Source organism: Condylura cristata, unplaced genomic scaffold (assembly GCF_000260355.1).
Source record: "Condylura cristata isolate star-nosed mole 26May11 unplaced genomic scaffold, ConCri1.0 scaffold00007, whole genome shotgun sequence".
In the NCBI taxonomy this organism is placed as follows: Eukaryota; Metazoa; Chordata; class Mammalia; order Eulipotyphla; family Talpidae; genus Condylura; species Condylura cristata.
The window spans coordinates 54,898,527-54,917,918 of record NW_004567108.1 but is presented as its reverse complement, the minus strand read 5'-3'; the positions used below and the strand labels follow the sequence as shown (position 1 = coordinate 54,917,918).

Sequence of the window (19,392 nt, the reverse complement as noted above, 5' to 3'; positions counted from 1 at the left end):
GGAGAGGTCTGCCACACCATGTGGTCACCTCCGGGGCAGGCGGGAATCGAACTCATGCGGAAGCGGCTTTAGCTTCTCAGTGCTGTGCTTTAACCGGCTGCGCCACCAGGGAGGGCCCACAGGATGAATTTCTAAATAAAAAAGCAAGCAAATCTTTAATGAGGTCCTATTATATGCAAGTCACTGGTGGCAAATTAAAAAAGAAAATAGAATCCTATTCCCATTGAGAGAAAGTTGGCGAATCTAAATGAGAAATGAAGGCCCACATAAGGAATATAAAGAAGTAAAGGAAGTAACTAAACAACGGTACATGTTGTAAATACTAGTAATTCAAGGTAAGAAAGAATTTTGTTTTTAAAAATTTTAGAGTTTTCATAAGCATCTCTAGGAACTCATTTCTTTCTTAGCTACTATCTGTTAACATTATGTATCAATGATAGGGAGTAGGATAAATTATTTCAGAGATATTTTGATAGGTTCATAATAAGAATTATCAAAACCTAGCACTATATTTTTATTTGTTCTTTTTTATATAGCTTTCCAAAAGTAAAAATAACTAATTATAAAATAGGAGGCAAATAATTTGTATTCTTTTTTAGGATAGGGGTTCTCTGACTTTAAGCATTTTCTTCAGTGTGCATTGGTGAAGTCTGGCTGTAACCCATTTATGTGTATAGCGAAAGGGTCTTCTACATATGCTTACTGTGGTATGATATGGGACAAATAAGACTTGTGTTCAAGTCCTTAATAGTCACATTCGCTCTAGTTTCATCTGGCAGTGAAGGCCTGTACCACATGTTCAAAGATCCTTCCAACTCCCTCTGAAGATATTCAGAAATGAGTATCAGAGAACAAAATTTCCAAAGTCAGGTTGTTTCTTGTTGAAAGTCCATGATTGTTAATGAATTGCTGGATTTGTAAATTTTATTTAAAATTTAAATCTTGGGGGCCCTCCCTGGTGGCGAAGCGGGTTAAAGCGCTGTTCTAAGAATTTATTTCCAGTTCAGCATGAGTTCGGTCCCCGCCTGCCCTGGAGGTGACCCACATGGCATGGCAGACTTCTCCTGACCCGCCTGCTGCTCTCCTCAGCAGTGTACTTCATCAGTCAGCCTATTCTGCTCCCTACTGTGTCTCTGGTGAATCTGTAACTGGGTGGTCCCTAGGAGAAGGGAAGTTCCAGGTTCCCTGCCCCACCCAGAAGGAGGGTGGAGCTGAGCAGAGAAAAAGGAGAAAGGAGAAGAGAGAAGGAAGCGAGATGGAGAAAAAGACGGAGACCTAAGGAAGCCACATGGAGCAGCAAGCATGTGATGAAGAAACCATGCTTGTTTCCTGGTCCTGGACTGGTTAAGGCAGATGTGGGTGAGAGACCTGTACGGAGGTGACTATGGCAGTGTTCATATTGATTTTGATTTTGCTCTTTTCCTCCCAGATTTGTCTGTCCATTTCTGACTCATTTCTATGAGTCCCAGCCAGAAGGTGCTTTAGTCTTGTGGCAGGCTTTCAGGCCTTGCTTTGGGCCAATCCCTTTTGGGTTGACTTTTGCCCACGAGGGGAAGGGTAACTTCAGGTGTTTGATTTAGAAGTTATATTCTTTGTGTTCCATATTGTATATTCACTGTATTAAAGTCACTTTTCATTAAAGTTTTATATGTTTTGTCTTGTTGCGGCGGATGGCAGAACCCACTTAGAGCAGGCAGGTTTTGGGGCTTCAGGGGTGTCCCTCTCCCCCTGCCCTCTAACAGAATTGAGGTGCCCTATAACAAATCCTCTCACTGCCCCTGCATCTCTGGCCTGTACCCCAGTTCTGTATGCATAAATATATTTTTTTAAAAATGTAAATCTTAGGGTTTGGAATTTTGAGATATCAAATGTTTACCAATTTTGATACTTGAGGCTACTTTGATTATATAATGCAACTTTCCTTTAGTAACTGAGAAGAGCAACACATTGACAAAATAGCATGGTATTTTATTCAATGTTCTGAGTACTTACTATGTATCAGAAACTGTAAAAAGCACTGAGGACACAGAATTAATATATGATTCCTGTCCCCCATGTTTTGGGTGCATTGAAGAAGAAACCATAATTATAAACACCAGTTAGAAGGTCACTATAGTCAATCACTTATAAATCACAACACACTGCTTCCCTGTTTTTAGTATCTCCTATTAAATAAAAAACTGTCTTTCACTATTCAGTATGCACTGTGTCAAACTGAAAAACAAGTTAAAGATTTGTTTGAACAAAGGCAAGAAAACATCCAGGGATTCATAAAGGAAGTTAGGCTTGTTTATTGAGCTCTTTGACACTCGTACTTGAGAAAGTGGACGTCATAGTATTACAAGGCAGGGAGAGCCCCAAACCTGCCTGCTCTAAGTGGGTTCTGGATCCACCACATCAAGATAAAACATATAAAACTTTAATGAAAAGGGACTTTAATACAGTAAATATACAACACAGAACACAAAGAATATAACTTCCAAATCAAACAACTTAAGTTACCCATCCCCTCGTGGACAAAAGTCAACCCAAAAGGGATTGGCCCAAAGCAAGGCCTGAAAGCCTGCCACAAGACTAAAGCACCTTCTGGCTGGGACTCATAGAAATGGGTCAGAAATGGCCAGACAAATCTGGGAGGAAAAGAGCAAAATCAAAATCAATATGAACACTGCCATAGTCACCTCAGTACAGGTCTCTCACCCACATCTGCCTTAACCAGTCCAGGACCAGGAAACAAGCATGGTTTCTTCATCACATGCTTGCTGCTCCATGTGGCTTCCTTAGGTCTCCGCCTGGCTCCCTATCCTGCTTCCTTCTTCTCCTCTTCAGATTCCTTCCCCTCTCTTTTTTTTCTCTGCTCAACTCCACCCTCCTTCTGGGTAGAACAGGGAACCTGGAACTTCCCCTTTTCCTGGGGACCACTCTTTTACAATAGGTTTTGAGCAAAAGTAACAAAATGTATGACAAGAGTTTTGTAAGTGCAAATTTTCGGTACAATTGGACAGGCAAGGAGATCAGAAACAAACTGTGAGCGAGGCAAGGAGATCAGAAACAAACTCAGCTGCAAAATTAATTTTTAGAAAAGCGACTACCTAGATTGGGAACTGTCACTAGTGTGGTGCTCTCCACTGAGATGCACTATAATCTCACTACCAGGCCAAAGGCAACGTCATCTTTCCAGACCTTTCTGTCGCTACTGCCAGAACCATTACGGTGCACAACAGACTACACTGAAGGAGCCAGAGGGTCCACCTGCCAGCCAATCGCTAACAAGCTCTCTCCCTAGCATCTGGCCGATAGCTGGCTTCCCATTGGGAAGCCTTGGGCATGGGCGGCTCCTGATTGGCCTAGAGGAGGGGCGGGAGAGAGGCGTGCCCCATGGCACACCCGCCCCTACAGTGTCTTTGTAGCTTAGGATTATGGGAGGGTGGGGACGTCCTAGATAAGAAAATAAGCCCGAACGACCTTGCGTGCCTGGGCAGACGCTCCTCCTGAACTGGGGTCTTCAGCAGTGCACGGAACAAGCCCCACCACCCCGCCCCTTCCGCTCTGGAAGATCAGGTGACCACCCGCCGGCTGGGTCACGTGACCGGGGCGCGGCCGCCCGTTGTGGCCATGGCGGCCGCAGGCTCCAGTGTGGCGAAAAGAGTGGAGGAGCTCGGGGATCTGGCTCAGGCCCACATACAGCAGCTTAGCGAAGCGGCGGGCGAAGACGGTGAGGGAGCGGAGGACAGGGAGGCTGGCGGGCGGCGGGCTGTTCAGAGCTGGCGGCAATCCGCGGCAGCAGGGGCTGCGGCCTGTGTTCTATGCAGAGCCTAGGCGGGAGCTACGGAAGGTGTTGTGCTTCTGGTGCCCGGGCGCCTTCGGTTGTCTTAAGCAAAACGTTGCCTTCAGCAGAGGCAATTGCCTCGCAACAGCATTTTTCATTCATTACCTATGGAAACCGCTTACATTCCAGTCAAATCACTGCCTTTTGCCTGTAACTCGCGGTCGAGATTGGGTAAAAGGCAAAACCTGCACGAAAGTCCATATAAAAATTTAAGTGAATGGTTAAAACTCAAAAGTACGTAAATGATTGTTTTGCATGCCGTCAAGATAATCGAGGCGAGTGTAACATCCAGATTTTCATTGTTGCGTTGTAAATTTCTGCCTTGTTTTGAATTCTAAACTGTAAATAATATTGAACAGAAAGGTTTTACATTAGTGTAATTTTTAGAGATTACTTTGACATACAGCTCACTTCTGCTGTCGTTATTTGAAAACTTCTTTTGGAAATGTTTAAATGATTACCTTAGGAAAAATTGACTTAAGAGTATTACCTCCAGTTTGGATTTTAAGTTTAAATTCTTTTTCATTACTTCGCAGTTGCCTGTAGGTTCTACATTACAGTATTTCTGCACTTAGAACCTGTGCTACAGATAGGTTTTTAAATTCTTGTCGACTTGATTCTTATCACAGGAAAATAGTGGACATTTTCATAAGCGATTGAATAGTTGAGGAATCTGTTAAATAGGGCCTATAATGAAATGGCTCTAGCTACAGTGAAGATTTGCCAGATTATCTTTTCTTAAAACTATGTTCTTCAAGGGGATCAAAAGGGGGGTGGGGTGGGTAGTGTACTGGATTATGGTGATGTCACATGGGTGATTTGGTGATGGGAAGCCCACGGGATTACAACTGAGATGGAAAAAGGCACAAAATGATGTAAAAATAAACAATTATTTTATTTTTAAAAAGAAACAAACTATGTCCTTCAAAACCCAAAGCCTAACCTGAAGCCAACTTGCTTTTTTGGTTTGTAAATGAATCCCAGGATTCACATGATTTGCTTGTTTTTGGGGATGATAGTAGCTATTACCTGGAAGTGTATCTAAGTTTCCTCTAAATAAGCCATTGACCAATCTGCAGCTTGCTGTACTTTCATTTGAACCAGCCTTAAGAGGTAAAAGAATGCTTTATATTCACTTATTCAACCCAAACACCTGCTCATTTTCCTTAACAGTTTTTAATCCAGTCTAGAATGAGGACTGGAAACAAAAAGTGGTGGGTATTCTTGCTTGGGGGCTTTAAAGTTCTGGAAATATACTAAACTTTTAGCAGTTCATATTATAAGCTACTTTATTAATATTGCTAGCAAGAGTGTCTTACTTTTTTAAGTTTATTTAAAAGATAGTTGCACATATTTGAAATGAACTTGGCATTCATTTCCCACACAACAATGTGTCCTTTAATGTAACAGCTGTTTTTATTAGGCTATCAAGATTGCTGGTTCTCATTGTCTGCTTCAAATTGGATAAGCTACAACCAGACATCATTTTATATTGGAATGCTCTCCTTTTTATTTATAATCAGTTTAGTTCATTTATTTTCCAATATAAGGACAATATGTTTACTACATAGAAATAGTCCATGGATGGACTTTGTCCAGGGGTCATGTAAGAATCACTGTTTTTACCTTACCATTATTACTTTGAATGACTCTAGCAAAAATGCTGTATATTATAAACATATTCCAAAATGTAGGGCATCTCTTCCCCTCTCCTCATCCCCTGCAGTATTTATGTCATGAGTTTGAAGCTGGACTTTACATATAAAATAGTACTGCAAGCTAAAGAAAAAAATAATTAAGTTTAATCTTTTAAGCACTATGTAAGTGGCACTGTTTTCCATGTACTTTTAGTTCATAATAAAACCTTTTTCTTGGGTTGTGAGGATACTTCTGGACTAACAAAAGATTGGGGAGAAGTAGCTTTCAGGTCAGGTGAACAGTGAACCTTATAACAATTAGAGTCTGATCTGCATACAGCATAGCCCTTTTGGGAAATCCTACAAGGGCATCTTATAACTGATATAACTTAGCTGATGCTGCCTTTACCCCAGCACTGGACAAGTTCTGTAACTGGGTCAGATCGTTAGGCCTGCACCAAGTGCCATATTTTCTGACTTGACTAACTTCAAGAGGAAAGCACTAAAATACAACTGGAAGTGCTGGTGTCCTAATGGTGGCATCTTTAAATTTAACCACATGGAATGATACAGAAGGATGGATAGCACTTTGGTATGGACACTTTCTAGGTTAGGGAGAAAAATCCTCAAGAAAAAGGGAACCCATGGAAGCAAAGGGAATATGACATTAGAGAAAGAGAATATACTAGATGACTGTAGTGGGGCAAGAGGTCAGATGTGTTTAGAGGGCATAATGAATAGATTTATATCTACATTTTGAGGAAATGAGGTAATTTGTTTTACTTCTAGTTTTTTTTTTTTTTTTAAGATTTGTTTTTGCATACAAGAACTGGGGTACAGGCCAGAGGTGCTGGGATGCGAATTCACCAGAGATGAAAGTGGGGAACAGAACAGGCAGTTTGACTGAATTACACAGTTGAGGGGACAGGGGAGGTCTGCTGCACGATGTGGGTTACCTCCCTGGCTGGGATTGAACTCATGCTGCAGTGGCTGCAGATAGCTTCATAATGCCGTGTGTCAGTAAACCCTTGGGCTACCAGGGAGGACCATTGTTTCTTCTAGGTTTTTAAGGAATCAAATTTGTAGATGGGTTATGTATTTTAATTGTAGCAGCCATTTATGTATGTAAATACTACTGTAATTATTCAGAGCATTCATTTTTTTCTGAGACCTGATTGGTTTGTGTTTTTTCAGAAAATACATTTATGAAATTGCAATTATTTAGTGCAAAGCCCTTTCTATATATTATCTGTGCTGTTCCAATAAAAAATTTAACTTTATTACTTAAACACAAGTATGTCAACATCATAAAAGAAATATTAGAAAGTACCCATCACATTCAAGAAATGGCAACTGAACCTAGAAAGTTTTCACTCTAACTTTCCGAAATAAATGTCTGATAAATTTGCGTATGTAGGAGGCATTATGATACTTTTACAGGAGATCTTACTACTGTGCTGCTTCTCTAGTGCTCTGGCATCATTCCATCTTTTCAGATAAATAACATATTTTAAAGTAACATTCTGAAACTATTAATGTAATCACCATGTTTTTATCTTTTACAGATCATTTTTTAATTCGGGCCTCTGCAGCTTTAGAAAAATTGAAACTCCTGTGTGGAGAAGACAAAGAATGTTCAAATCCATCAAATCTTCTAGAACTTTATACACAGGTACTGGCTTTGGGAGGGAAGCACAGCGGGACAAATCGAGATGTTCTGTAGGCAGATTGCTTGTTCAGATGGTTGACTCCAAAGTTTAGATGTCATGAAATCAGTTTATATTCTACTTTAAGTGTTTAATTTTGTTTAAAAACCTATTTTCAAAACATATAATGTTCAAAATTTGAGGCATTATGCAAAGAACTGAGATTTATTAAATAAGCTGACAAAAAAATGGGGGGAAATATCTTACAGATAACATCATTACTTCTCTTTGTAGATAATAAGCCAAACACTTAATGTGTTCCATTTCTGAGCTTTTGGATGTTATTCAGTAGCATGGAGGACCTTTTTTTCTTTTTTAAATGTATTTTTTTATATCATTCTTCATTTTGTGCATTTTTTTCTTCTTGGTTGTAATCCCTGTGGATTTCCCACCACCAGTTCACCCATGTGCCATCACCATAGTCCTGTGTGCTCTTCTGACCCCAGTTGTGATCCTGTTCCCTCCTCTGCCCCCATAGACTGTCTCTGGTTTATAGTTTGTTGATTTTAGTTTTTACTTTTTTCCCCCTCTGATCACACTCCTGCTAGGAGTGAAACCATCTAGTGTTTTTCCTTTTTTTCTGGCATATTTCATTAAGCATGATCCCTTCCAGCTCCATCCATGTTGCTGTAAAAGGCATGAGTTTCTTTTTTGATTTCTGAGTAATATTCCATTGTGTATATGTACCACATCTTTTTAATCCAGTCATCTTTTGGGCACTTGGGTTGATTCCATGTCTTTCCTATTGTAAATAAAGCAGCAATAAACATGGGAGTGCAAGTGTGGTTTTGAATCAGTGTTTTTGTGTCTTTTGGGTAGATACCTAGGAGTGGGATTGCTGGGTCATATGGAAGCTCCCTGTTTAGCACTTTAAGAAACCTACATGGAGGACTTTTTATAAGGTCTCATTTTTTTTTTTTTACTGAAATTCTTTTCTTAAGAGTCGCAGTGTCACTTAAGTTCATTAGAATTTTCTGTTGCTGTCTCCACTATTTTTTTCTTTTCTTTTGAACTCAAGCCTCTCTATGGACAAGACCTATTTTCTTGGTTTTCTCAAACATTGTTGAGGCAAAGTTGACACTGAGAGATACATCATTATTGTATCTAAATTTCAGATAGCATTTTATAGTTGATAGATTGCTTCATATACTCCTACTTGATTGCTAAAGTATAATAAAGTGATTATAGAAAGTGTATAGTAAAATGTTTCCTTTCATTTCTTCCTCTGCCCCTGTCATGGGTACCAGCAGCTCTGTCTGGGAGGAGGGGCATCTGCCAGGCAGCACAGATTGGAAATAACTCACCCCCCACCCACCGCCTGGGTTCTCCTAGAGGAGGTCAGTTGCCTGAGGTGGAGAGCAAGAAGGAGCCTAGTGAGGTTGTCAACTAAACCTGCTCCTGTAAAAGTGGGAGCCCAGAAAAACGGCAGGAAAGGATAAGTCTTCAAACAGAAATGTGTTGGCAAATGGCTAAGGGGAACAAAGGGATAAGCAGGTCAAACTGGCTAGCCAGTACTAAAGAAGACTGCAGAGGATAGGAATCTAAAAATAAAAAGCAGTGGCATCCAGCCCCCGATGATGCAAGAGGGAAGGTAGCCAAATCTGACTAATAACATGTACCACATCTTATCAGTGCTTCCTGGCTCCCTTGTATAACCCAGAGGAATATTTTAATCAAATGTTTTGTAATGCAAGCTTCTGAATAGCTCTTAAGCATTTTCAAGAGGGAGTGAAATCAATCTCACCATTTTTTTTTTTTTTTGTACATACAGAACTGGGGTACAGGCCAGAGGCTCAGGGGTGGCGAGAGGCTTCACCAGAGACAGAGTGGGGAACAGAACAGGCAGATAGACAAAGTACACTGCTGAGGGGAGCAGCGGGCGGGTCAGGAGAGATCTGCCACGCCATGTGGTCACCTCCGGGGCAGGTGGGAATCGAACTCATGCGGAAGCGGCTTTAGTTTCTCAGTGCAGTGCTTTAACCCACTGCGCCACCAGGGAGGGCCAGTCTCACCATTTTTAAAGTATAAATAGTTTTTTTCTAAGAGGAGAAATCATTTGATCATTGGGATATAGAATATGGATGCTTTGTCCTGGGTGACTCCTTAACTTTTTCATAGATGGTGATTCCTTCATATCCCATTGTACAAAGCATCTTGAATGGCGATTTGGAGTCACAGTCATGTCTTTAATCTTGAACATTTCAAATTATTTGTATTCCTGTGTTGGTTTTGGTAGGATTATTTCCTTTTTTTTTTTTTTTTTTTAAAGATTAAGACATTTACGCATCTAAGAACTGGGGTACAGACAGGTGCAGAAGGGAGAGGATTCACCAGAGACAAAATGGGGAGCAGAACAGGCAGATTGACTGAAATACATTGCTGAGGGGAGCAGCGGGTGGCTCAGGAGAGGTCTGCTGTGCTATGTGGGTCAACTCTCTGGTCAGGGATGGAGCTTGTACTCCAGTGGCTTTGGAGCGCTTCTTAGTGCTGCACTTTAACCCACTGCACCACCAGGGAGGGCCCTGTTTTTGGTAGAATTGTTTCCTAAAGAAAACCACTCGTTGATCTTGGCTCTCTGCAACACCTTGCACACTGTAACAGCTGCTGTGCTGGTGGTCCTTCCTGATGTTTGTGTTGTGAATGACTGAAAATTTGAGTATGTTGGTGTCTATACTAAACTGAATTATTAGTACTTAACATGTAACAACATGACAGACAGTTGAAGATATTGATACTGATATCTAGTTAAGGACAAATTGTCTCTAAACTTGAAGCTGGAAAGTCTTTAGAATAACTTTTTACAAAAGAGTCATAATTAACATGATTTTCAGGTTTTTGGTACTGACTAAAAGTATATGTACAACTGAAGTGTGTATGTATTGATCCTCAGAACAACCAGAAAGTCTTATGAAAGTAATTGTTTCCAGCAGCTCTTAGATGCCTGGCACTGTGCTGTGAGGAAGTACTTAAAGATGGCTTCTGCCTTCAAAGGTCATAGTTGGATGAGCCTGTAAACACTCAAAAACCTCCAAGAATAACAGCTACTCACAGACCCACAGAGCTGTTGTAATTTGGCAGAGCTTTGCCTGGCTTTCTGTGTATGTGTGTGTGTACCCTACACAGTTTTGAGTCAAAAGTTCTACTTCTAAAGGGTAATGATCTTCTCTTCCTGACTTGGACTTTCACACACTTAGTACTTAGTACCTAGCTGTGTGGTAGGTAATGTTCTAATTCTTTATGTGTCTTAACTCAAAGCAAGGGGCTTTAAAAGGCATTTAGTCCAATTTCTTTTTTTTAACCAATTAAAAAAATGAGACTCGAGAAGATAAAATTAACTTGCTTAATTAGTAAAGTGATTAATGGTAGAACTGACAATGGGACCCAACTTCCTTGTTTTTAGTCCAATAGAAAAAAGATTGGATATTTTTATGGTACCTGAACAGAGCATCTTGAATATTGCAATGGTAGGAATGTAATATTTGAATTGCTTAATGTTGTTGATATGTTGCTGTAGCAGGGTATATAAACCCCATCTGTTAATTTGCATCTGGGAGAAAAACCCTTCTAACATTCAGTATACATTAACCTGATACAACAAACTTGCAGAAATGCGCGGTGTATACACAGTATATGTAAATAGCAACGAATATAATAATTATTTTTTAAAGATTATATTCTATAGGGTTAATTCACCTTAATTAAAACATTTCCATATTCTTTTTTGAGGGAAACAAAATTATCACTAGTTCAGTATTTTACTAAAATAATCTATAGCTTCTCAGCCCAAATGCCCAAAAATGGATGACTGGATTAAAAAGATGTAGTACATGTACATAATGGAATATTACTCAGCAATCAAAAAAGAAACACCTGTCTTTTGCAGCCACATGGATGGAGCTGGAAGAGATCATGCTTAGTGAAATAAGTCAGAAAGAAAAGGAAAATACTGATGGTTTCTCTCATAGCAGGAATATAATGGAACAAGCGAAAAAATGATGATGAATAGCTATCTACCAGAGACATTTTGTGGGGATAGAGTGGGGAATGGGATCAGAAACAGTGTGGGGAGGGAAATGCACTGGACTTTGGTGATGGCATACGTATGGGTGATTTGGTGATGGGAAGCCTGAGGGGATTGCAACTGAGATGGACAAATGCACAAAGTGATGTAAAAATAAACTATTATATATATATATATAAATTCTAAAGCAGATTATTAAATATTCTAAGAATTCTATACTAAATTAAAAAAGTCTAGGGCCCTCCCTGGTGGTACAGCGGGTTAAAACACAGCACTGAGAATCTAAAGCCACTTCCGCATGAGTTCGATTCCCACCTGCCCCGGAGGTGACCACATGGCGTGGCAGACCTCTCCTGACCCGCCCGCTGCTCCCCTCAGCAGTGTACCTAGTCCATCTGCCTGTTCTGCTCCCCACTCTGTCTCTAGTGAAGCCTCTCACTGCCCCTGAGCCTCTGGCCTGTACCCCAGTTCTGTATGAATAAATAAATAAATCTTTAAAAAAAAAAAAAAGTCTATAGTTTCTAAGAAATCCCTCAGATTTTGTTTATACTTATTGCCTATGTTGTAAACTTAAATGTGCTAGATTTAAATGTCTAATAAAACACCTTTATGCATAAAATTAAACTGTAAACATTCAATTTAAATTATTTATTGATACTTGTGTCCTCATTTACTTTAGGCTATTTTGGACATGACATATTTTGAGGAGAATAATCTAGTAGATGAAGATTTTCCTGAGGATTCTTCACAGAAAGTAAAGGAACTGATTGATTTTCTTTCCGAACCAGAAATACTAGTTAAAGAAAACAATTTGCATCCAAAAGTAAGTTTTGGACTCCTTTGCTGCTAATTCTTGCTTTATTGATTGTTAGAATTTACATTTTTTTCTTCTTGAATGTATCTTTGTTTTAAATTAAGAATGAAGAAGGAGATAGGAGAGGCTTTAGGTTAATGTCACAACCAAAGTATCACATTTTGTTAGCTATGTTTCAGAGTGTTTGCATGATGGAGTTGTACAGTATTAATAATTATAGTACCTAATCATTTTCCAAACACAGGTAGTTATTTTTTCTGCTCCATTCACTTTTGCAGATGTTTGTTTTCTTGAATGGCCTTAGAAATCACATTCCCACATCTTGTGCTTTTTATAGTCCTCTTCCCCTGGACATTGGTGCCTTTCTCATCACCAGTTTCCTCTGAGACCCCGAGTGCTCCTCTTCATCTCTGTGAAGGCTTGCTCTTCCCAAGTATCAGTTTCATTTCTCTCTCCTTTTCTGGCAAGATAGTCATTCCTCAAGGATATTGCCTTGGCCCTCTGACAGTCTCTGTCTTTGCCTTTCACATTTTTTATTGCATTCTCTATTTTGATGATGTGAGATATTTATCTCAAGCCCTGGCTTCTCTTTCTGGCAAACAGTTTCTCATCTTTAACTCCCTGCTGGTTATCTCTATCTAGATATCTTTTTCTACTCTATGTTTATGAGGGAATAGATACTGTGGAAGCAAATAATTCTAACTTCTAAATGATGCAGCATAGTAAAAGTTTGACTTACTGAAATTGTTTTTGGTGTATATCTATCATTATTTTATTCTAGTAATTGTAGAAGTAAGTATAAGTTAGTTTCAAGTAACATGCTTCCTGAAGGTTATGGAATACTTAAATATTAGGAAAATTGACCACTAAAAATATTTAAATGTTTTCTATAAAATGTAAATTGAAATAGTTATTTTAATTTTCATGTAACAATAGAGTTCTGTATTTTGGATTGATTCAAAATAAGTATAGGTAGTGAAAAGAACTATCTTTTGTAAAATGAGTGTTTTTCATTGCTTGATATTTTGGGACTTAATTTTTATTTTTACAGAAGTTTCTTGTTTAAGTTAAATCTTTATTGCATTTTAGCACTGCGATTTACTTGGTGATGAACTCCTGGAATGTCTCTCTTGGAGACGAGGAGCCCTACTCTATATGTATTGTCATTCTCTGACCAAAAGGAGAGAGTGGCTCACGAAAAAATCTTGTTTGCTTAAAAAGGTAAATGGTATTCCTCATACATTTTGGATTATTGATATTTATAGGTTTCAGGAAGCTGTCTTTGATGTAATATTAAGAATAGTAGCATCAAAGAAGGGGGTTTATTCCGGTCTTTAGCATACTGGCTGTATGATCTTAAAAAAAAATTGTAATTATTATAAAGATTAAATAATTCATGAATGCTCTTTGTAAACTGGGAAGTCCTTTGTGCCTTTTCTTTATTTTCTGAGTTTTCAGTTTTTTAAATCTATGATAGAGAATTTATTAAGCATGTCTTTTCACTTGAAGAAAACAAACTTGGTTATGAATCTTTTTCCTACTAAAAAGAACTCTCATGACTCTACTCCTAGAAAATTGTAGCTCTCTGGTTCATCATCATTCTTTGGACCAAATCAATGAATCCAAAGACCCAGTCTTATTTTTGTGTCACTAAGGTTTCCAACCTGGGCTGATTGAACATATGGTTCATGTGGCCTGGAAGTGAGGGTGTTAAACTTTCAGATATGAAAGTCTGATCATAGTATTTCTCAATAAGAAGTGGATTCATCTTTTTGATGAATTTTGAACATATTTTTATTATCTTTATTCTTCCTCTGATAACATTTTTTCATAAATACAATATGGAATCTTGTATTTTGGTTAGTGATTTCTTTTTTTCCATACTCTTTACTAGTTGAAGCTTTTGAAAGTTATAAGTGTTTTGGGGTGGAGGGTCTTTTTAAATTGAAATGTAATATCTACAAGCTATAACTTCTTAGTAGCCAGTTTTCTCTTAGCTAAACCGGGGGGATAAAAATTAACATTTAAGGTTACTATAGCTTAACATATCTACTTTCAATTCTTTGATTTTGACTTTTCATTTAGTACCTTGTTGATGGAATCAGTTACTTGCTACAGATGTTAAATTTTCGGTGTCCTATCCAGTTAAATGAAGGAGTTTCTTTCCAGGATCTAGACACAGCTAAATTATTAAGTGAAGGTAAGTGATTTCTTTTTGAAGTTTTCTAAGTGTTTTATGAAGAATATTAGATTTCACTCTGACTCAAGTTTTTAAATTACATTCTGATCAACTTATAAAAGCACTTTCAAAGAATGAAAAAAATTTTCACCTAGTATCTGATTAGTAACCTCCCTGTTTAGTAGTTTTGGGAGAGTTGTACATGATTTTGCTTTTACTGATTCTGTATACCAACATAACCCTAATTTGGGACTAATTTTGCTCCCTTGTAACAGAGACATCTTTTTTTTTTAACAAAAGTTTATTTTTACATCATTTTGTACATTTTTTTTCCATCTCAATTGTAATCCCATCACCAAGTCACCCGTGTGGCATCACCATGATCCCGTTTCCCTCCCCCCCCCCCCCCATTTTTGATCCCATTCCCCACTCCACCCCCCGCAAAATGTCTAACAGAGACATCTTTTAAACAAGGTTTAAACAAGCTTTAAAAGAAGGTTTTCACATAGCAAAAGGTCCAGGACTGGTATAGTAACTTGATGATATCACCAGGTTTCTGTCCTTTTCATCCATCTTCTTTAGAACAAGAGTCCTTCAACTTCAGTGGGAGGCTGGTTGTATCTTGTAAACAGCTCTGCCCAGATTTGTGCCTGGCCTCCCTATTGAGGATATTGTTTCCACTCTCAGTATCCCAAGATGCTGTTGGAGCTGCTTACACTGTCGCCTGCATTGCGGCTATAGAAATGGCAAAGTGATGTTTCTTTTGGCTAAGTCTTCTCCTTTGAGGCCACCTTTTCAGAAGTTTCTTACACTTCCATTTACAAATTACTGCCAGGATTTAATCATGGCTTCAATAGCTACTGGGAATATAGTACGTATGGCCCTTTACCTGATAAATTAATCATCCCAAATAAAATTAAGTCTCCTTACTATGGAAGAAGATAAGCTTCTGCCATAAAAACCTATGTACTTAAAATTGCTAGGAGCTGAAGAGAGGAATCACTCGGGATTTAGACAGGCCTGGGAAGGAAGAGCTTACATTCTCCACTTTTACTACTTTTTAGTAAGTGGAGAATGGAGGTCCCCATATAACCCAGATGGCCCTGTTTCAGGTCATGTTCATGGCAAGTGGTAGAGCATATGCGTAAACTGTCTTTTATACTTTATTTGATATTTTGAGAGGGAAAAGTCAAAAATGGGAAGAAGAAAAAAATTTCTTAGGGAAATAAGTATATTTTAATTCTTTGTTAGCTTCTCTAGGCTTTTTTATGGCATAGAATAAACAACATGATTTAAGTGTCAACATACTTGCAGTTAATTGAGCTAAATAGCTTTTCCTATAAACTTACTTTAAGTACAAGCTCCCCTTCAGTGTGCATGATATTTTGATAAATAATGGAGTATTTTGATTTACTATGGGAAGATTTACTCTAGATAACTCGTGAACTGATTAGGCATTGAAGATAACATAAAATCTTCTCACACATCATTATGGATTGATTTTTTTTTTAAAGATTTATTTATTTGTGCATACAGAACTGGGGTACAGACCAGAGGCTCAGGGGCAGCGAGAGGCTTCACCAGAGACAGAGTGGGGAGCAGAACAGGCAGATCAACGAAGTACACTGCTGAGGGGAGCAACGGGCTGGTCAGGGGAGGTCTGCCGCGCCATGTGGTCACCTCTGGGGCAGGTGGGAATCGAACTCATGCAGAAGGGGCTTTAGATTCTCAGTGCTGTGCTTTAACCCGCTGCGCCACCAGGGAGGGCCCATATGGTTGATTTTAAAGAAAAAGTACAGGTGGGCACTAAAGCCTGTTTAGAACCAAAGAAACACACATCACTGATTTCCCTTTCTTTTCCATTTCTAGTATAAGGTCAGAAACTCTCATGGCCTAGAGTTTTTCCTTCAGGATACTTAAAATACTGATGTCTTCTCTTAGACCATAAATTGATTTCACTGTTCCCAAGTTTCCATTGCTTCTTCCACAGGGGTATCATACAATCTTTTTTTTTTTTTTTTTAGGAAAATACTGGCTTGGTAGCAGTTGTGTATTGCCAGTTCTCTCTTGCTACTGGCTTCTTGTTCTAGCAGGTTGCTTCTTCCCTAATCACCTCTCTTGAGGTGGTGGAATTAGAAGCCAGGAAACACAATTTTCAGAGGCTATATTACAGGGTCATAAGACCCTGTGGAAAGGCTCTAATTTTTTTATTAATAAATATAAAACATAATTATGAATAATCTTTAATACTCATTAGGAAAGGTCCTGTGGCTCATTAAAATATTTTTGTTGTTAGAACTTCATGATATATTGCTTATCCATGGAAAAAACTCAAAAGTACACACTTAGTATGGTTTTTAGTTCTTTATCCAAGGAAAGATAATCATTTCATCTTTTGATCGTTATACCTGTGTGTGATTAAATTTTCAGCTTTTAGAAATTGCCAGGTAATATATTCAGTTAATGTCTACTCCATTGTTAAGCCTCATTACTCTGTGGGCTCTTGTCAAATAGCTAGCTGTATCAGAAAATCCCTGGAGGCAAATGGGTTAAATCGGAGTACTCTACAGTGTAGCACAAATTGATTCCCTTTTGATACCACTGAGCAGATACAGAAACACACACCCCTTCCCTTTCCTCTTCCCCTGCCCAGGAGCCTTTTTGTCCCAGAACCTGGATCTCAGATCCCCAAAAGTAGTAGCTCTGAATTGGCATCACTGATTGCCTGGAAAGCTTGTTTAAGATAGAGATTTCTGTGTAGTGTATCACCTGCAGGTTCTGACTCAATAACTGGGTCCAGAAGTCTAACTTTAGTTGTTCCTCTAATTATGTTGCAACCAGATTCAGCCGTCACTGCTCCTGGGGGTTGTCAGTTTGGCCAGATATTTTCTGTAAAAGTCATTTTCCTCCTCTTCATAGGTTATTCTCCCTTTCTCTCCCTGCACCACCCACTGTCACATCTGTGTGCACTATAGACATGCATATTGAAAAAATGAGTGTTTTATTGAAAACCATGCTGAATCTTAACAGAAAAAGAAAATATAAAGGAAAACTGGTAGCAGCAAAGAGACTATAGCTACAGAGTAATGGAGACCTTAGGGGCGTGGAGAGGGAGAAAGTGCCTAATGTCTTCTTTGTTCATCTCTCCCTTTGATATTTTTACACAGTTGAACTTAACTTAGTGGATCAGTAGCATCACTATTGTTCAAGGTATTAGGAACTTGTTAAGAATTCAGTTCATAATGCTAAACCCATCCCTCATCTGAAACTCTGGGTTTATCAGTTAACAATTTTCTAGCATATTGTTCAGCCTAAAATTTGGAAACCACTCTTTAGCATGTAGCCATTCATGCTATTCCTGGTAACACCTTCCCACAATGTATCTGTGTATTTTGTTTAGTCACCTGTTTAGTCCTCACTCCTTGTTAATGTCAAGAATCCAGCTAGCTTAGAAGTAGCCTTAAATTGGATCCTCCGTCTCCTTTAGGCAAACACTTCTCATCTTCCCCAAGTGACTTCACTCTGTGTCCTCCTCCCAAGACTAGCCCCTTTCACAATTACATACATTTTGCTTCTATCTCTTTACTCCTCTCCACCAGTCTAATTTTAGGGTGACTAGGCAGAGTGTAAGTAGGGTCATACAAATATAAAGATTATGCATTCAATGAAATGCAGTATCTAATAGAAAATGTAAACCTGAATAGCATACCATGGTGGTTTCTGTTTTTTTCTCTGAAGTATATGATCTTTTAACTTTGAAGGAATAATGTAAAATGACCATGTATAATACATGGTGTTCTTATTGATACGGTGTAGCCTATCACTTTTTCATGAATGCAAGCTTGAAACTCTGCTATTAAGTGATTATTTCTGTTCATTGACATGGCAGTTGAAGGAGCCAACTCTTCGGTTAAACTTGTTTCTTTTTCTATGATTTTTAAACTGCACTTGAAAGAACAAATTCTGAGAACAAAAGCTTGTAGTACATCTAAGGTAGTAGAAATCAGAAGAAGTTTTAAAGCTGATTTTTTCTTCTACTTTTATGTCTGTAATACCACTGTAATTATTTCTGATAAGCCATATATTAGGTACACACTTGATTTGATGAGACTCATTTATTTGTTTTTTGGAATAAGTTAAATAGCCCATATGTTATAATAACTTTCTGGTTTCTACGACTTTTATTCATATATTCTTTAATTTAACTCCATAAAATAAGTAGAGCTCTGAATCTTCATTTTTCCAGTTGAAAAACTCAAAGAACGTTGGTGTATTGTCCAAAATCATAGTCTATAATTTATGCCCAGATCTTTTCAATTCTTTTGTATACCGATTACATAAACACCTATCCAAAATAAGTTTACAACTTAAATTTTTTTAATGTGATTTTTCTTCTTATATTGTTGTTAGTTTTTGGATAATATATGACTTTCCCCCTCTGATGTGGTCACCATAATTCTCCTACCACTAAAACTTCGTAGCCCCACCATTGTTCTTTTTTTTTTTAATTTACAATAGTTTGTTTTTACATCATTTTGTACATTTTCCATCTCAATTGTAATCCCATGGGCTTCCCATAACCAAATCACCCATACGGATGCCATCACCATAGTCCAGTGTATTTCTCTCCCCCCACTGTTTTGATCCTATTCCCCACTGCACCCCCGTAAAATGTCTCTGGTATATAGCTGTTCATCATCATTATTATTATTATTATTATTATTTTCTCACCTGGTCCGTTATACCCCTGTTATGAGTGAAACCATCCGGTATTTTTCCTTCTTTCTAGCTTATTGCATTAAGCATGATCTTTTCTGGCTCCATCCATGTTGCTGCAAAAGGAATGTGCTTATTTTTTTTGGGGGGGTGCTGAGTAATATTCCATTGTGTATATATACCTCATCTTTTTAATCCAGTCATCCATTTTTGGGCATTTGGATTGTTTCCATGTCCTTCCAGTTGTAAATAAAGCAGCAATAAACAGCCCCACTATTGTTCTTATCCCCATGCTTGCTACTTTCGATGAAAATTCTGCAGTGTGTTTTTTCCTAGAAACATAAAACATCTTACCTATAATTTAAAATCTCTGGTAATTTAAAATTACCTGTGTTTTTTTTTAAGATTTTTTTATTTGTGCATACATACAGAACTGGGGTACGGGCCAGAGGCTCAGGGGTGGCGAGAGGCTTCACCAGAGCCAAGTGGC

General features: G+C 38.4%; 1 protein-coding gene across 1 annotated transcript in view; it reads left to right on the top strand.

Annotated features, from left to right (window-relative positions):
- Positions 1–3,436: 3,436 nt before the first annotated feature.
- Positions 3,437–19,392, top strand: part of LOC101618982 (chromosome unknown open reading frame, human C5orf51) — a 21,410-nt gene continuing 5,454 nt past the window's right edge. Inside the window, exons 1-5 of the mRNA XM_004678473.2 lie at positions 3,437–3,715; positions 7,032–7,138; positions 11,873–12,016; positions 13,097–13,228; positions 14,093–14,207. Of these exons, the coding sequence (XP_004678530.1) occupies positions 3,616–3,715; positions 7,032–7,138; positions 11,873–12,016; positions 13,097–13,228; positions 14,093–14,207 (598 nt within the window). The 5' untranslated portion in view covers positions 3,437–3,615. The remainder of the gene's footprint in view (positions 3,716–7,031; positions 7,139–11,872; positions 12,017–13,096; positions 13,229–14,092; positions 14,208–19,392) is intronic.